General features: G+C 36.6%; 1 protein-coding gene across 1 annotated transcript in view; it reads right to left on the bottom strand.

Moving 5' to 3' along the window:
* Positions 1 to 6,791: 6,791 nt before the first annotated feature.
* The window catches only part of LOC138709968 (adipokinetic hormone/corazonin-related peptide receptor variant I-like), a 109,508-nt gene continuing 96,695 nt past the window's right edge, over positions 6,792 to 19,604 (bottom strand). The window contains exon 3 of the mRNA XM_069840651.1: positions 6,792 to 6,943. Coding sequence (XP_069696752.1) covers positions 6,792 to 6,943 — 152 coding nt within the window. The remainder of the gene's footprint in view (positions 6,944 to 19,604) is intronic.

Here is a 19,604-nt window from a genome sequence, read left to right as displayed (position 1 = left end):
GGACCCATTCGAGTTGCGACACGACCTTGGAATGCGCCAAACTTGCTACATTTACTGCTCCGTGTGGCCGCTTGCATTTAATCAACGCAGTCTATAATTCCAGCTACATTTGTCGCAGAAAACCTGCTACAAATGTAGCTCGTGTGGCCGTATCCTAGGGGAGCTGTGCCACAGGCTGAGGGAATGACCAGGGAGGGAAGTCCGAAGCGCTCGAGTGGAAGTACAACAAGGAAGAGCGTTTTTGGATCAACCGATTAGTTCAGTGCAAGTGAAGATCGTTTACTACCAAGTGGCACAGGCCGTTGGAAGTCCGAGGTACTCGAGAGGAAGTGAAACGTCTACAGTAAGGAGGAGCGTTGCTGGATCAACTGATGAGGTCGGAGCATGTGACGAACATTTACTAAGAGGAAAGCGACATATAGAAACTTTAACAAAATAGTTATGAACAATCAAATTCGAATAAAGGTATAGATACTGAACGAAATTACTTACTAAGAGGTAGGCATCAAGAACGAATAAACTTTTTCCTGCTATTAGAAAAGCTAATAATTAACTAAATAAAAAGGAAGCCATGTTTCGAAAATAAGATAATAACAACGTCGAGGTTTTAATAAATAAAGTTGAAAATAAGGAATTAATGAATTTATTAAGTAATAACGACGTAATTCTACTGGCTGAAACATGACTTACTAGAAAAGTTTTAAAAATAGCTTATGGATTAGTAAATATATCAAAAGATTACGACTTTATAAATGAGTAAATACTATACTTTAAATTGGACAGGATTGTACTTAGTAATAAATTATTAGAAATATTCGTATAATAGCAATGTATGAAAATGAGTGCACGAGATTGAATGATGTAACTGGAATAGATGTTGATCATGTAATTAACTTGACAAATGTGTTTAAACAAGTAAGGGGATATCTGTATAAATGTTACATAAACGGTTTAGCTGACAAGTTAAATTGCAAGTAGACACTGTCCTACATATAGAATGTACCGATTCAGCTATTCAGTTTGTTGACTTAATGCCGACATCTGTAACCTCAATGTGAAATTTATTATATGAAATTTATTATATAAAATAGTCGACCTGGTTGGCGAGTTGGTATAGCGCAGACCTTCTATGCACAAGGTTGTGGGTTCGATCCCGGGCCAGGTCGATGGCATTTAAGTGTGCTTAAATGCGATAGGCTCATGTCAGTAGATTTACTGGCATGTAAAAGAACTCCTGCGGGACAAAATTCCGGCACATCCGGCGACGCTGATATAACCTCTGCAGTTGCGAGCGTCGTTAAATAAAACATAACATTTTAACAAAAGTGATCGCGTAAAAGATCTGGGAATATTCATTGACAGTAAACCATATTTTCATTGTCTTGTTAATTAAATTTACAATCACGCAATCAGAATGTTGGAAATAATAGGTCAATAACATTCTTTTTCCACGCCTGATTTCCTTTTAATGCTCTACTACAGCCGTGGCGAAAATGTCATCGTGCGCCGAAGGGGAAGTGAAGCAACTGTCTGACTTATTAACGGATTTCATTTTCCTTATGTCAAGCATTAAATATAATTTTATACAGTATAAGGTTACAAACTAATGTTTAGTACGTGTAACGAAGAAAGAAATGAACAAAAAAAAAAACATAGGAAACATTATCAAAACCTGTTAATTGACTTCAGAATGTCTCTGTGACATTAAAATCAGGAATTATGTCACTTACTGCCGGTCATTGTTGATCACGAAGGTATTTGTCTGTCAGTCGTCATCTAAATTTGGTTTATACTATTTTCATTGTTGAAAATAATTTTTCACAAACGTAAGTTGGAGCGAACATGGCTTCAACAGAGCAAGCGAAAGAACGAACATTTGTCAAGTCCTTACATCTAGCTTTCATAACATCACATTGTAAATCTGTGAGTTTAAATTGAAGATCTAACGGTATTATTCGTACATCTGCTTCCCGTTAATTTGCTTTTAGACATTACACATTTACTCAGGTATATATTTACGTACTCATCTCTCACCCTATTCCAGTCTCACGTAGAAATAAATTTTTCAAAGTAACTGCATAGTCAGGCTAATGGTAGGTTATTAGGAACTTATACAGGCTTAAGCTTGGCAGCCTAATGATGATAACAACATTAATATAATACCCTTTATATGAGTATAATACATTACGTCATGTATTTTTAGTTAGAACATTATAAATGTTTAAAGATAAATTAGATACATTGTTCGCTTGATTTCTGAAAGTACTCGTAGGTACTTAGCAGAAGCAGAAACCGGAACTTTGGCAGAATGCCTTTTTAAATATGTTAAATTTATCTTCATTTTGAAAGTCAGTCTGTACGAATTATACCTTTGTGATTGAAACTTCACAGTTTTATGTTGCCCTTTTCTGCCTTTTTTAATATAAATGCCTTATTTACAAAATAAATGTTTTTTTTGCCTTTATTTGATTATTTATCTATTATTTATTAATTTATTATTAAAAACTGCCTAAGGTTAGACACCGGCAAATCAGGGAAGATTCACGCCCGTAACTGCCTGCCGTCAGGCTTGGGTTCCGATGGAACTACACAACGGGTTAAATGTTAGACTGGCCCATTCACCCGGGTTTTATAAGTCCAGTCCAGGCAGGACCCGAAAAAGCCTGCCTATGTGCTCGTATTATAGAGTGACTTGTTTTCATGCAAGCCAGTCTACATTGGTTAAGATAAACAGTATTTGAATAATTTCAAGGGAAATATTGTTCCGGGGCCGGGTATCGATCCCGGGACCTCTGGTTGAACGTACCAGCGCTCTACCCCTGAGCTACCCGGGAACTCCACCCGACACCGTCTCAACTTTTCCCTTTATATCCACACAACTCGCGTGGGCTGACGAAACGCCAGAGACCCACAACGAGTACACACAATCTCTGTGTGACTTGGAATTGTGGTTTTCTTTAACGTACACAGTAACGTATATATTATGCAAATCTAATCTTTCAGGTGAAGCTCCCTGTAAAGCAGATTTGAATAATTTCAATCGTCAGCCCACGCGAGTTGTGTGGATATAAAGGGAAAAGTTGAGACGGTGTCGGGTGGAGTTCCCGGGTAGCTCAGGGGTAGAGCGCTGGTACGTTCAACCAGAGGTCCCGGGATCGATACCTGGCCCCGGAACAATTTTTCCCTTGAAATTATTCAAATCTGCTTTACAGGGAGCTTCACCTGAAAGATTAGATTTGCAAGATAAACAGTAGTTGGAAATCTAAGTTCGTTGGCTATTTAGTCACTTAAATAAAAAAATCTGTCTTTTCCGGGTAAAATAGGCAGATAATGATTAATTAAATAAACATAGTGTTACAGTTGATTGCACTGCAGAATTTAATGAAATAATAAGATAGTACTTTTCATTTTCCTGTAAAGTGTGTCTGACTTAACAAAATAGAAACATTTAACCTGTAACGTATTAAAATAAAAAAGAAAGAAAGAAATGAAAATACATTGGTAACAAATATTACGAGTACCAAGAACTGTTATAGGAAAAATTCCGTTTTATATTTTTATTATTAACAACATTATACTTACTGGAAACTTAATTTTTCGTCTTCTGGATGCAATAAATACAAAGATAACTATTTCTCGTCGGCTTAATATAAAGATAACTATTTCTCGTCGGCGTAATACCTATTCAATGCCAACAGTTATTATGAATTAATTACATTTTATTTTTATCATAGCAATACAAATATAATTACAAATACCTTAAACTTTAAGTTTCATAAATGAAAAGAGAACTATCCGTTACATGTTGAAAAGAAAGTCAATATTTTGAAGAACGAAAAACTTATTTACATTTCACACTTCTTCATAAGGCTGTTAGCAGTTACAAGATCATTCACAATATCAGGGGACAAATTACTCCTCCTCTCACTAATAATGAGCCCTGTTAAACTGAAAGCCCGCTTACTTGGAACGCTTGTGGCAGGAATACATAAAACCTCCTTTGCCAATAAGGAAAACTGAATAATGTACCTACGTGATCTTTCCACCATTTTAGTATATCATTATCATCCTCTGCATTTCCCACAGTAAGATATAATGATATTTCATCGACTTGATGGTCCTTATTTCTCCAATCTGCAAAGCGTTCTTTTTTGTGGGGAGGCTCGTCGTCTGAAGCTTCAGACACCCTGAAACGTGATCTTGCTAATAAATGGAAGGCTTTCTTTTCTTCATCGGACAACATTACAAGATGCTTGAAGGGCGGCCATAAGAATGTTGCTAAGTGATGAATTGGGTATATCCTAAATTTTTCGTCAAGAAAATCCTTCCTCGTTGTTTAATACATTTAATTTCCTCGGAATCGGTATCTTGCAGTGAGCAATGCTTCATGAGTTCACACTTCCAAGCAATACCAATTGGTACGTTTAACCAAAGGTCCTGGGTTCGATACCTGGCCCCGGAACAATTTTTCCCTCGAAGTTATTCAAATCAACTTTACAGGGAGTTATACCTGAAAGCTTGATTTGCATAATACAAGTCACTGTTCGTTAACAGAAAACCACAATTTAAATCACACAGAGTTATTGTGCACTCAATGTTGGTTGTTTGACGGTTGTCAGCCCACTTTGAGGTATGTGGACATAGAGGGAGAAATTGGATCGGTGTCGGTTAGAGTTCCCGGATAGCTCAGTTGGTAGAGCGTTGGTACGTTTAACCAAAGGTCCTGGGTTCGATACCCGGTCCTGGAACAATTTTTCCCTCGAAATTATTCAAATCAAACTTACAGGGAGTTATACCTGAAAGCTTGATTTGCATAATACACGTCACTGTTCGTTAACAGAAAACCACAATTTAAGTCACACAGAGCTAGTGTGCACTCAATGTTGATTTTTTGACGGTTGTCAGCCCACTTTGAGGTCTGTGGATATTGAGGGAGAAATTGGATCGGTGTCGGGTAGAGTTCCCGGGTAGCTCAGTTGGTAGAGCGTTGGTATGTTTAATCAAAGGTCCTAGGTTCCATACCCGGCCCTGGAACAATTTTTCCATCGAAATTATTCTAATTGTATTGTTGGAACATCTTCTGCCTCCAGCTTTTCTGATGCCTCCTTAAAAAGAGACAAAAACTGTATCAAGTTTTCAACTATTTTCCTATTATATCTCTCCATCCTGTGATCAGCATTCATCTGCGACAGTAACTAACATCCTCATCTTGATCATATAGTGATTTGAGATTGGCGAGATGCGAATGCCAGCGCATATCGCACTCCTGTAATAAAGTTTTTGGAGAGTTTGTTTACTAATCCTGATCGTTTCATGTAAGCTGTGATATCTTTGCGTAAGGTCATAGATGTCGATATTGTGGGTAACTCTTTTGTTACATAATCTTCCTTAAAGGCATGCTGTAACACGTTATTCAACATATGAGCTGCGCAAGGAATTCATTTATAGGTATGAAGCGCTTTTTTTATGTTACTGCCTTGATCAGACACAAAATTGATTTTAAAATGTCGTCCAAGGGAAATTCCAGTGCCATTAATCTGTCCTCAATTTCACGTTTTAAATTTCCGGCAGTCTTTGTATCATGAAGAAATTTTATTGTTAGCATGACACACGACTGAAGAAGCCATTCGTCTCAAATATAGTGCCCAGTTATTGTGGTGTAGGCAACCTTTTTGTAATTGTCACTCCACATATAAGTTGTGCGAGCAAGATGACCCGTTTTAGCCGCTTGGTGTAGGATAGGAAGTGCGTCACCTCGTAAGCGATTTGCAGTGTGTCTTACATTACGTGACACTGTACGTGGATGTGGCAGTATTCTATTAACATATATGTCGCCGTACTTAGCATCCATTCTAATGAGTTCCTGGCTTAGATCTTTAAAACCTGAACAGCCTACTGCTTCGAAAGGGCGTAAATCACGAGCACACATTTTTACACAATACTTCGTAATTCTTTCCTTATCTTCCCTCTTAATTTCTTGTTCTCGTATTTGTGTTACGGAACATTTATGTCAAAGGAGACTAGATGTATGCCTACCTGTTTTGAATGACAGAATGCAATCACACTTTGTATACTGTGCGTACTGAACTTTTCACCCTTCCTCAACAGTAACAATTTCCTTATAGGACGCCCAAACATTACACCTTCCTTCTCTACTTCTCGTAACATAAACCTCACTGCTCAGATTTTGCTTCACCTCACTTAAGTGTTGCCATTGCGACAGATAATTACGCTTCACTTCCGGGTTAACGACACTTCTGCCACTACAGTATCCGTCACGTAACTTGGCGGTCGGCCGCGCCAAGAGAGAAAGAGCTACATTCAGCAATATTGCTGCGTCAGTGAAGTTAGCAGGTTGAAGACAAAGGCAGTAATGTTGGAATAGGATATGAATACAAGAAGTTGGTTAATACGACATGACGCCATGGTCTTTGCCACGACGCATCTTGCCCGAACCGCCAAGTTACGTGACGGATACGAATGGCTACCGTGTCCTATTTCAACAGTGTAAAATTTCTGGTCAACAACAGAGTTCTTGAAAATAATGAAAGAATTCTGGATTTATATAGGAAAAGATCAAAGTTAATCACGTAGTACACGAATTACTGTTAATACACTTAGCCTATCACTATTAAAACTTACCGGAATATTAATAGTTACAATAAATCTAGTATGTTGAAAAAAAATCTACTGTGGTAATGTCCAACATCTGCACTAGACCGAAACGGATGCTATAATAAGCTATACTTCATGTCGGGTTTGGAATTTGGATGAGACTTGGTTGATATTTATCATGCACCTGAAAGCAGCACAGTCTGGCGCAAGTCGGCGGAACCCAACAGTCCTTTCGGGTCACTCTTAGGACTGCCTGCCTGCTTGTGAGGGAAGGTTGTGCAGGCGGGCACGTAAGCCCACTCACGTACGTAAACAGTCATGGGCAAGCCTGAAAGAGATTTTGCCTGTCTCTGCTACAGGCATATTTTAATTTATTTCTATAACCGCTACAATGAAAGTGACTTCACCGAATGTATATTATTGCCTTTCAGTCAGTTCATATTCACTTTGCAACAATGAGTGCTGCCGTGAAAAAATATATTTTAATCATCACTTGTGTTTATTTGACAAGGCAGCAATGAGTGCGGGTCTAACGTTATTTTTAACGGTTATTTTTCTTTCAGTTTTCATTGTGACGTTGTTGTAGCTAGCTAAATATTTCATATCGCAACATATCAGTACGACCAAACACCAAATGCACTTTCCAAGGCTACTGGGAAGAAGATTTCTTTGCTTGCGAGAGTAATTGAAACATCGAATCGAAAATCTCAATTTGCATTCGACTTCTGTAAAGCTTTTCTTGCTGCCAAAATCCCTTTGTGGAAAATGCAAGGTTGTGGGTCTACATAGTGCAACGTTTTTGTAATTGTTTTTATTGGTATTTTAGCTACTCGTATTTATAATGCCTTTTTGCGTGCTCACTTTAGCTATTTATGATTTCTTTTTTTCTGCCTATTTTAATCATTCATAATGCCTAAACTTCCGGTCTCTGGTACTTAGTTACCAAAATTTATTGAGACAGTAACACGCTCACTTAACACCGAGCTGCTCGTTCAACTAGACAGCCCGGATTCGATCCCTGGCCTGTTCATGATGAAATTTATATTAAAAATAGGCGTCTTGTTGGATGGTAGAAAACTCCGATGCCGATACAGAGTTTATACTCCGTTTTTCATACAGAGGGAAGCCTCCCGCTGAAATTTCAAACGGTTTGACCACTTTCACTTCGAGGGGTGGCTATTGCATAGGGCGTTTCAGAACTAAATTGAAAAAAAAATCAGCTAAAGGAATATATCAGCGATCACCAGCACAGAGCACCCTCGGGCTAGCGTCTCTTACCGGCGGATAAGAGACTGCACTACGGTGCATCCTTGGCTGCTGGCGGGTATGCTCTCTCCCTACTCCTGCTGCACGACAAGGCATATTATGTTGCACCACTTACCCTTTACCCATTTCAGCGAGTGCTGAGACCACTGGAATACATTAACGCAAAATATGCAACTACACTGAACTTGTCACCTAAAAATATTATAGGTACTCCTAATTTCTTCATTTTTCTCATTGCTCTTAAAAATTTGTTGTGACGGGCAAAAATATCGCAAAATTTCATTAAATGTTACTTATTACCTTCATTTCTGTTCTACTGGAATGCAATAAGGGCTTTTCAGCTTTCCTCCAGATTCATTTTCTTTCATGTCAATATATTATTCACCGAGGCGAATGGAACCGCGGGCATAATGTGAACTATCGCGATGCGGTATTTTCTAACGCAGGAGCAATAGCGCCACGACTCCGGATTGCAGGACTCCACTGGCCTTGGTCGAGTACTATTTAGGTTTACTGCAGTTTTAGACATAAAAAAGGTAAAGGTATCCCCGTAACATGCCATGAAGGCACTTGGGGGGCATGGAGGTAGAGCCCCATGCTTTCCATGACCTCGGCACTAGAATGAGATGGTGTGGTCGGCACCACGCTCTGACCGTCTTTTACCCCCGGGAAAGACCCGGTACTCAATTTTATAGGAGGCTGAGTTCTGAAAGTTTGGCAACGAGAAAAAATCCTGTCACCACCTGGGATCGAACCCCGGACCTTCCAGTCCGTAGCCAGCTGCTCTACCAACTGAGCTACCCGGCCGCCACAGTTTTAGACATACCCGTGCTTTAAGTGTTCTCTCCAAAACATGATTGTCTTCCATTCCTTCCTTTGTCATAATCGCTCTGGAAATACATACAGAAGTGACACAGATTTCCTTGGTATCAGAGTGTATGCAAAGTCCTCTACCACCTATTAAATAGAAAGTAATTACCAGGCATCGGATTTTAGGGCAAATACCTATTTTGCTCCTTTAGGAGAAAGGAAAATAATTATAATTATTTATATTTAAGTTTTAAGTGAAAGCTATTCATAGAGTTTGATAGTACCCTATAATGCACTAAAATGATTTTTAGAACCTAATTTGTTAATATTCGGATTAAAATGCTTAAATCAATGTAAAGTTTCGTTATTTCACTATTTACTCACATTCTCATACATGTAGATGTAAGCAGTATTAAAGGTAAGTTTTTCATTGATTAACACTACCAGGAAATGGAACAATGGATGGAACATTGTATTTTCGTCAAATAGAATTTTAACAACAATGCTTTATAAGGTTAGTTTGAATGTCTGTTAGTTTTTTCTCTTTCCCTCTCCTTATTTGTGTTGAGAAGTTTTAAATGATAGCTTAGATCATATATACCCAGAGTGCTCGGTCTTATAGGCTTTGATGGTAACAACTTTTGTCACGTTTACTATGCTGCCATCTAGTTGTTATATAAGGAGTCACGTCATAACCCATTTCAATTGCAGTAGCGACTGTACTGCCATCTCGTGTTCGTTTACGGCGGACGGGTGGCGATCCTGGCGGTTGTTCTCTTCAAAGTGCTACCGATTTTAACATAGGGATGAGCTATCTGTTATATAAATATGATCTAGGGTGGTAGGACGTTATCCTGTGCAAATTAATGCCGAAAGATAGAAGTGCAACGTCTGTGGTGAACAGGCAATGGCTAACAGAATTTCCACAATTCACTTTCGATGGAAAAATAACATTCTGCGAAACTTTTAGCAAACAGGTATGTAACAATAGTCGAAATATATTTTAATAAGTAGGCCTATTATAATATTTATACATTGACTGAGCTGTGCTGAGATGAAATTCTTTTAAAGAGAACTTCAATTAAAGCTTTTAAATTTCGATATTTAAAGTATTCCCAGTTTGTGATAGAAACACGTCAATACAACATTTAGGATTTTAATTCAGTTAACTTCTACACGTTTTAGATTTCGCATGAAAAGGAGTGCCAACTGAGGCAGTATGTGCAAGGAGTGGGACATAACGTAAAAACTCAGCAGAAAAATCAAATGAAACAAACTCTACTGACATAGCCTACTTCGACATCCAAGCAATTTCCGGTATGGCATAGTTGCGCCCCGCGGTCAATTGGGAGGCCTAGGCATGGCATAGTTGCGCCCCGAAGAAATCAGGTAGCAGAATGGACATAGGCATAGTTGCGCCCCGATGAAGTAAGGTAGCAGAATGAACATGGCATAGTTGCGCCCCGATGGGCACAGTACACACGAAAGTGATTGTCATAAAATGAATAAATTAGGCCTAAATAAAAATATTATAGTGGTAGCTGCACTGAAATCAGGTAGCATATGATCAATTTTCCTACTTAAAATAACACATTTTTTTATCGAGCACACACAATAAGTGAACTACGGTACAGGGTTTCGCAAATCGAAATTTAGAACCATTGTGAATGATTAATTTTTTCCCTTTTCACTAAACTTAACATTCATTTTAAATTAACCTCAATATACGCCACAGACAGTATGAAAATCACTAATAAAATGTCAAGATTGCTAATGCCCCATATTCCAACGACTCACTCATTTGAATATGTCGGCTAATAAAGTACTGCTCACTTCATGATGTTCATTTTAACGCTATCGATAATGAATATTAAATCGAATAAGAAATCAATAAGATTAGTTGATTACGAGTCTCGAGTTTCCGTAATGTCTTTTTCTCTACCTATTTCATCGGGGCGCAACTATGCCATGCCTCTTTTCTCTACCTGATGGGAACGGGGCGCAACTATGCCCACAAAACAGGGACCCTTTTTTATCTGCTGCATCTTACCTGACCGTGGGGCGCAACCATGCCCTGCCCGCAATTTCTATGCAGACTTAACCAGAGCGCTTGTTGCTGCCAACATTCCAATGAATGCAATTGAAAATCCGGTTTTAAAAGAGTTCTTACAAAAATACGGCAAACAGAATATCCGCTCTGAATCTACCCTAAGAAAAATGATTTAGACAGAATGTACAATAAAACTTTAGCATTCATTCGGGAGGATGTAGGTGATTCTTACATTATGGTTCTCTGTAGACTCTATAAATAGCTATATAGCAAGTATGATAGTAGGGAAACTTGACATTAATAAACCTTCGATTCTGACTTTGTGTGTGTTAAGGAACTTCCGAAAGTGAATAGCCAAACCATTGTTTATTTTGTAAACAAAGGCCTACAGTCGTTATACTCTGGCAATACAGATCATTCTAAAGTTCTGTTGTTTTGTACTGATGCTGCCTTGTACATGGTTGCTGCAGCTCCACTTTTTAAAACTTTTTATTCTAACATCATTCATGTATTCTGTTTAGCTTATGCCTTTCACAGGGTTTCTGAAACGACCAGGAACGAATTCCCTTTCGTCAATTCGTTCATTTCCAATATGAAAAAATGTTTTTGTAAAGCCCTATCCAGGATTTCAATATTCAGAGAGAAATGCTCAGATATTCCACTCCCACCTCAATCTATAACAACACGATGTGGAACATGGATTCAGTCAGTGGTGTATTATTCTAAATATTTTAAAGAAGTGTTCACAATTATTGAAGAATTACCTGAATCCGATACTGCAGCGTATGTGAGTGAAAGCAGTGAAAGAGTGTCTGTGTGATGTGTTACTCGTCAGTGAAAAAAAGATATTGCCTACATAACATCAAACTTTTCATTCATACCTGCAAACATTGAAAAATTGGAACGTAAAAAAAATCTCTTTGTAGCCAAATAGCAATAATAAAGGATGACCAGGTGCACATATATTTTGTGTTTTGGGTAAAACTGGGAAAAAAGTTAAAAGTGGGACAGTGTATAAATACGAATGTAGGATTTCCATTGTTGGAAAAAGTATAAAGAGTGATGTTGGGGGAAAATGTAAATGTTTCAGTAGGTATTGATGTTTCTACTGTAGCTAATTTATTTGCTCTTCTCACATCTGTTGCAGTAGAATTAAGTTTTTCTGCTTTCAAAATAATTCTCACTGACAAAAGGCAAAAATTAACTGTGAAAAATTTAGAAAAAATTCAGGTGATGTACTGTCCAGATGATTATGGAAAAGAATGAGCATATAACTTAAAAAGTGTAATAATTATTTGTTTACTTTCTGCCTCCATTTCTTAAATATACTTTCTGTGCGATTTTTTGTATATTTCAGTGAAATAAATAGGTTTGAAGCCTTGATCATACTCTACACCTATCACAACTATTGATTTGTGGTTAAAACAGGGATTTCGTTTTGAATATTTTATCAACAGTAATCTCACTAGAGGTTTTGATTTTATCGATAAATCTGCGAGTGGAACACGAGCAGATTTATCTAGAGAAAATCAAAACGCGAGTGGGATTTAATTGACTATTACACGATTAGAAGAAAGTAGGCTATATAAAGATTAGAAGTAACAAAGTGTACAATAAAATATTAATTGGCTTACGAAAATACAACTGTCTTCAAATGTATTATTGTACCATCTCAACATTACGCTAGATGGCAGTAGTGTTTTATGATGATGTTTTCTTGTTACCGGTATCAGTTGTGCCAACTATGGAATCATCATTGAACTCTGTGGCCTGTTACTAGTCAAGAAGGCTTTGTTGATTCAGTTTCATTTTTATTAAGACAGTTGCATTCCACTTCAATTATCCGAATCCCAGTAATCAACGTCACTTGATAGATGATTTTCAATAAATCTTAATATTAAACAATCTCTGATACGTGACTATCCATAATATCATATAGCAGAAGCTATAACATAACCTAACTAATATACACAAGTGTTAGAAAAGTTTTATTTAACGACGATGACATAAAAAATAAACATGAATAATTTTAAAAGGAATAATTATTGAATGTACAATTTTCAAATTTGAATGTGGTTGGTGGTTCAATTGATGTTATATTGGACGTGTGCATAATAGAAGTGGAACTCGTTGATTTAGGCCTACATGGTGTATTCAACTTATTCAGGATTTCCGAATGAATAATTTTAAAAGGAATAATTATTGAATGAACAATTTTCAAATTTGAATGTGGTTGGTGGTTCAATTGATGTTATATTGGACGTGTGCGTAATAGAAGTGGAACTCGTTGATTTAGGCCTACATGGTGTATTCAACTTATTCAGGATTTCCGAATGGTGCTCTTCATTTATTTGTAAATCGTATTTCAGTAGATGCATAAGTATGATCAGTGATTTTGATTAATTCTTGTTCTTGAATGCCAATGCGAGTCATATTTGAAACTGCTGTGCATCGACTGGAGTGGTTTGTAATTATATATATAGGCCTATATATTTTTTTTTGACGTCCAGACCAGCGCAGTTTCAAATGTTGGCAAACAAAGAAACAAATGCTAGGGACGCGATAAAATTAAACAAATGCTAGGGACGCGATAAAATTAAACAAATGCTAGGGACGCGATAAAATTGTGCGATAAGCAGCCATGATTGGTTAAAATACGCCCTTTCGTACCGTTTTATTGGTCAAAAGTAGTATGGCACACGTAGTAAGAGTGTAATAGTCATATCATAATGCTAGAGACAAAATATTTATTTTGTTGGTCTATTTAGTTTTTCCGATGTATTTGTACATTGAAATAAAGTACATATATAGTTGTTTTCATAGCTGATCTAAAACTTTTGACCGGTAGTGTATGTGCCTAAAATGCTTAGTTTTGCTAAAATAGAGCCTAATTTATTAAATTTTGAGCTTATATTAGGCACCTAAAGCTGCAATTTTAGTGCCTAAAAATTAGAAGTCTGGTAATTACTAAGCACTGATGCCAGCACACAATCACAATATTCATAATCCCGTATACAAATTATTTGTAAATGACACGCTTAAAAACCGAATTTAACTAGGTTACAAGCAAGCTTAGACTGAGGGAGTATAACAAGGAATGTTAACATATTGTAGGACAATCATATGTAACGTAAGCGGTAGTAAGTACCACATCACCAACCTCTCTTGTTACTGATTTGTAAGTTTCGCTCTAACGTTAAACATAACGGCGGGAAGTTTACGTCTGCATAAAAAACATAGTATAAAGACTTTGATCTAGATCTCGAATGGGGATTGGACTAGCACTATTGAGGTGAGACAGAATGGCCCGCCTATCAATGTCGGATACTTGAATGCCAACCATCGGACTTGGACCATCGTCTCTTAGGAGGTCAAACATGAGGCTACTAAAAATCTAGGTCAGGCCTGGGCACTAGTAACTCAATCGAGTCACTGCAGATTTCTCCTTAACTTCCCCTGCTGAGACGAGTAGACAAAAAGGAAAGAATTGTTCAGTGACGGATTGTGTAAGACAAACATAGCTTTTACGAACATTTGGGTCTCGCTGGTCGCCTGAAATCCATCCCTGACGTACAGTGTCTACTCTTCGTTTGCTTATAAGGCAGTGCAAGCGAAAAGATTATGGACGGGGGTTCCAGTTTCGTTCCACTTCTTCGTTGTGTCGTGTTCGTTGGTCTAGGTGTATGAATTCGTCCCGGATTTGACTTTTGAATAGCCAAGCTAAGCGAAGGTAAGGCAAGGCAAAGATTATTTAATTCTTTTTTACTTGGAAGTTTACGGGTTCTAAAGTTCAGACAGCTCTGATCTATTACCGCACGTTGAATATTTAGGAAGAAATTTCTATGGGAATCTGAAATTGGAACTCAAGTCATGACAGATGAAGGTACTGGTAATAGACTATTTGCTTCACGACGCTTTCAACCGCAGAGGTAATTCATTATCTAAATTCAAGGTAAGTGAGAAACAGTCGACAAATTTGGTGCGGAGTCCTCTATCAAAAAATAATTCTTTCACGTGCCGTAGATCTATGATAGAGGCCTCTTAGCTTTGCTTTCCTTTCCGAGGAATACATTATTAGGAATTTATTATCCTCTAAAATCCATCGTCCTCGGCTGGATTTGAACCCGCGAACCTCGGATTCAGCAGCAAGTACATAGCCGTTAGACCACCGAGGACGAATACAGATGAAGCGATTTAGTGAATTTTATAATCCGTTTTTGCCATCTTTTTAAACAACTGCACTTCTTTATTTTTGACTACCTTTCTACTATATTTTGTCCCTAAATAATTATATTTATCAGTTTACAACTACAGGGTGTCCACCCACTTGGAGAACCGGAAATATTGGATATCAGGTAATTTTGTAAATTACAGGAAACCGAGAAATATCAGAGAATTCCGGAAAATATACTTAACCTTTATTTGTTCTTCCATCAAATAATAAGATTGCTTGTTTTGATCCATAAGTAGCAAACCAACCACACTTAATTAACAAATGGTTGGTCATTGCTTTCATTAGTTTTGTATTAATTATGTATTTACTGTTCCCCAACCAGGAGATTAACCGTGAAAGGGATGTGCTTACTATTTCGTCATCTATTGGAGCGAAGTAGATAGATAATATTACCGTTATAACGTCAGTTTAAAAAACATGCGCTCTCCTGCATATGTTATTTCCTGTATGGAGGGATTAAAAGACCAGGAAATTAACAGTGATCTAATTTTGTAACTAGGGTAGTATAAATATGTGTGTACCAATGATATCGTTTGTGCTTTGAGAGTTAGCCAATGGAGATGCGTTTACCCACGTGTGTGACCTTATGATATCTTATAAGATCAACTTTCATTCATAGCATAACCCCGCTGCGTTTCATTCCCCTGAGACTTTCTCGTGGTTGGAGTACAGTATTGTTGTATGCAGAAAATAATCTCATTAAATATTTGCGAGGTTTCATTTCCTTGGGATAAATTGTGAACCTATTGCGATATTATTTATGATTATTTTTACATCTAATGCGTAAGCTATGTCAGTATTGGGGTATTAGCCCAGTTTTCTTTAACATTTTGAAGTCCTATTTAAAAGAAACATGCCGTTAATTGGACTGCTATGAACAATCGGCGAAAGATATCTAGAGAAGAATAAAGAAGTGTATGTAGTATTTCTGGACCTAGAAAAGGCATTTGACAGAGTGGATTGGAATAAACTGATGGGGATTCTAAAGAAAATTCCCGTGGATTGGAAAGAGGGAAACCTGTTTAGTAATCTTTATATGAAACGAGTGAAAGTCAGGACAGGAGAAGAAATGTCAGAAGGAAGTGAAATAGGGAGAGGAGAATGTCAAGAATGTTCTTTATCACCTACCCTGTTCAACATTTACTTTGAGGATTTAGTCAAGAACTGTTTACAGAACATGGAAGGAGTGGTGCAGTATTAGGAAGAAGAATAAATTGCATAAGATTTGCTGATGTTATTGCATTGTTAGCAGAAGAGGAAATGATAATAAAGGATATGCTAGTGGAGCTAAATGAGAGCTGTGAGCAGTATGGGATGAAGATAAACGCAAATAAGACGAAGAGCAAGGTCATAGGAATAAAAATACAGAAGATAAACTTGCGAATTCTAAATGAGGCAGTAGAGCAAGTGGACAGCTTAAAATACTTGGGGTGTGCTATAAGCAATAACATGAGCTGCTGTCAGGAAGTCAAAAGGAGGATAGCAATGGCCAAGGAAGCTTTTAATACAAAAAGGAACATCTTCTGCGGACCTCTGGAAAAGGAACTAAGGAAGAGACTAGTGAAGTGTTTTGTATGGAGTGTGGCATTGTATGTGGCAGAAACATGGACATTACGACGAAGTGAAGAGAAGCGAATAGAAACATTTGAAATGTGGATATGGAGAAGAATTGAATGTGTAAAGTGGACAGACAAAATAAGAAATGAAACTGTGTTGGAAAGAGTGGATGAAGAAAGAATGATGCTGAAAATGATCAGGAAGAGAAAGAGTAATTGATTGGGTCACTGGATGAGAAGAAACGGCCTACTGAAGGTTGCACTGGAAGGAATGGTGAACGGAGAACAGTTCGGGGTAGAAGAAGATATCAGATGATAGACGACATTAAGATATATGGATCATATGAAGAAACAAAGAGGAAGGCAGAAAATAGGAACGACTGGAGAAAGCTGGATTTGCAGTGAAAGACCTGCCTTTGGGCAGAACATTAAATGAATCAATGACGGTAATGACTTCACGTGTGTTTCACACAGAGTCGAAAATTTATCTAACACAACATAAAATATAAAATTAGAAACTGACTAATATGAACAACCTAAGCATGATTCGAAACCATGGCCTAATCTCCATGCAGCATTAATTGTCCATTCCGTATACCGCAACCAGAATCTATCCAGAATTAATTTAGTCTGTGCAATATATTTCATATTACATACTCTTTATTCTTTTATATACATGTTAGTTTTCTTTTCCTGTTCCCTATAGTCATATTTTAATGATATTAATGGCATTTTAATCCGTATTTATATATTGTAATACCTCTTTTGCCCATTATTAATTCTCTGTTACGCGCCTAAATTCCAATGTTAATGCTTTAACATCCCATGTCCAATGACGAAAATTCAAGATGACGTAGACATATTCAGACCCAGAAAATGCCAAAAAATTTTAATCTCTCTAAATCCAGAATATGAGGAGAGAATAACTCTTACCATGATAAGACCAAATATAAAAAATTCCTTTGAAGATGGAAAACTCTGTAAGTCTGGTGTCATGTTTTAATGCATTCTCCACCCGTACTGGTACACTTTTGAATTTCTAATTCTCTTTCAGGCTTATAAAATCCACTTTTAATGCATTATTATTGCATATATTTAAGTTGACTATGCTCTAAATTCAAAAGATATCCAATACTTTAATATACAGGATATTTCAGAAGTACTTCGACAAACTTTGGGGCATGTTCCGCACACCAAAACAAGAAAAGAAGTTCATATAAACATATGTCCGAAAATCCTTAGGTTTTTTAGTTATTAATGATAGAACATAATGAAACCTTTGTTAGATATTGTCAGCTTGGTAGCAAGTGTTGCAACTTTAATCAATTCAGAAACTCATAACAAATATTCAAAAGGTTCTTTTCTTGTTTCCACACACGCATGAACTCCTTGGCGACACATAGCCATCTAGGACACAATGGGTGCATGAGCAGACTTATATCGATAACATCATTCGGTTATCTAACACAATGAATATTATTATCGGTTACAAACTTAAGTTAAGTTGTTGGATTGTACCTCGAAACATGAACGTAAACTTTCATTGCTACGAGTTTCTTAATTGATTAAATATGCAACACTTACTACCAAGCTGACAATATCTAACAGATGTTTAATTATGTTCTTTCAGTAATAACTAAAACACTAAGGATTTTCGACATATGTTTATATGAAATTTTTCTTGTTGTGGTGTGAGGAACATGTCCCCAAGATTTGTCAAAGTATTTCTGAAACACTCTGTATATACGGAAAGTATGAGAGGGAAGACTCACTTTGCCATGGCAACAATAATTTTATTTAAAGATGCATTATTATTATTGTTATCATTATTATTATTATTATTATTATTATTATTATTATTATTATTATTAAGTTCCTTCCGAATTTATATATTTTTTGGTATATTTATATTCTTCCTACATATTCAAATCATACACACAGCTGTAAATACTGTTTAATCCCTGTACTAAATAGAAGTTATATTTATTAATTTGGAGTATTTTGTTCTAATTACTAGTAATTACGATCCCAACGTTGTTTTGTTTAATATTTTAATGAAATACTGTCGACACAGTTGTGTAGTGCATCTCAGTATGTTTATTTCTGTATATAAAACTTAATTTCACAAACGTTTCATTCATATAATTCTCGAAAAACTTCCGGTTCGTAAGTGTAATGGCATGAATTTCATACCGTTATAAATCAGTTTAAAATATTTATTATATGTTACAATTATGCATTTAGTCGGTTTACAAGCAAAACACATTAAGTCAAAAATATTACTTCTGAGAAAAAGGCGTAGCCTATATAATGTACATAATGTAGGTGTACAAACTTAGAATTGGAAAATTAAATACACCTAAGATAATACTAAAAATAATACTTTTAGGATTTAATTTTGTTAAGAACTTTCAAACGCATTTTCCTCAGAAGCAATATCTTTGACTTAATGTGTTTTACTTGTAAACCGACGATTTATCATATCTGATGTTTCGAAACAATTAACCGTTAGAATAAAATTCTGACTTTATCTCATTTCTGTTTTAGTACTTGTATGATTTTTCAATACACGAAATATTATTACTGTGGTTTAAATTGAATTAAATTAAATGTGGTACTGCTATGTAAATAATGTAGTGTTTGTGGTTTTGTGCCGCAGCACGTAAATTCACATTAATTTGCAAATAAGTCGGTCTGTGGCATAATGCTCTACATAGTGTTGTGGTTATGTATAACATTCGGCGTGACGTGAGATTCAGCTTTAAAACGTATTTCCCCGACCTTAGTAATTAACAGCTAAAAGAGGAGTGTTGGAATAGGTCTATATGGTGAAAGCGAACTTTGTACGTTCGGACTGATAACTGGTTTTGATCTCAGATTACCTATCATTATCAGTATTTGCGCAAACGCCAATGAACCAATGTTTTATAGGATGAATTCACTGATTAGTAAATGAGTCGCTGTTTAAATTGGTGTGAAATAAGGAGTGAATTTATTAGGCCTAATATTTTTTAATTCTACATTTAGTATTTATTGATTTAGAAAAACTCGACGTCCAAGAAAAAAGATGGAG

Source organism: Periplaneta americana, chromosome 12, assembly GCF_040183065.1.
Source record: "Periplaneta americana isolate PAMFEO1 chromosome 12, P.americana_PAMFEO1_priV1, whole genome shotgun sequence".
Lineage (NCBI taxonomy): Eukaryota > Metazoa > Arthropoda > Insecta > Blattodea > Blattidae > Periplaneta > Periplaneta americana.
This window is presented reverse-complemented; position numbering and strand designations above follow the sequence as displayed.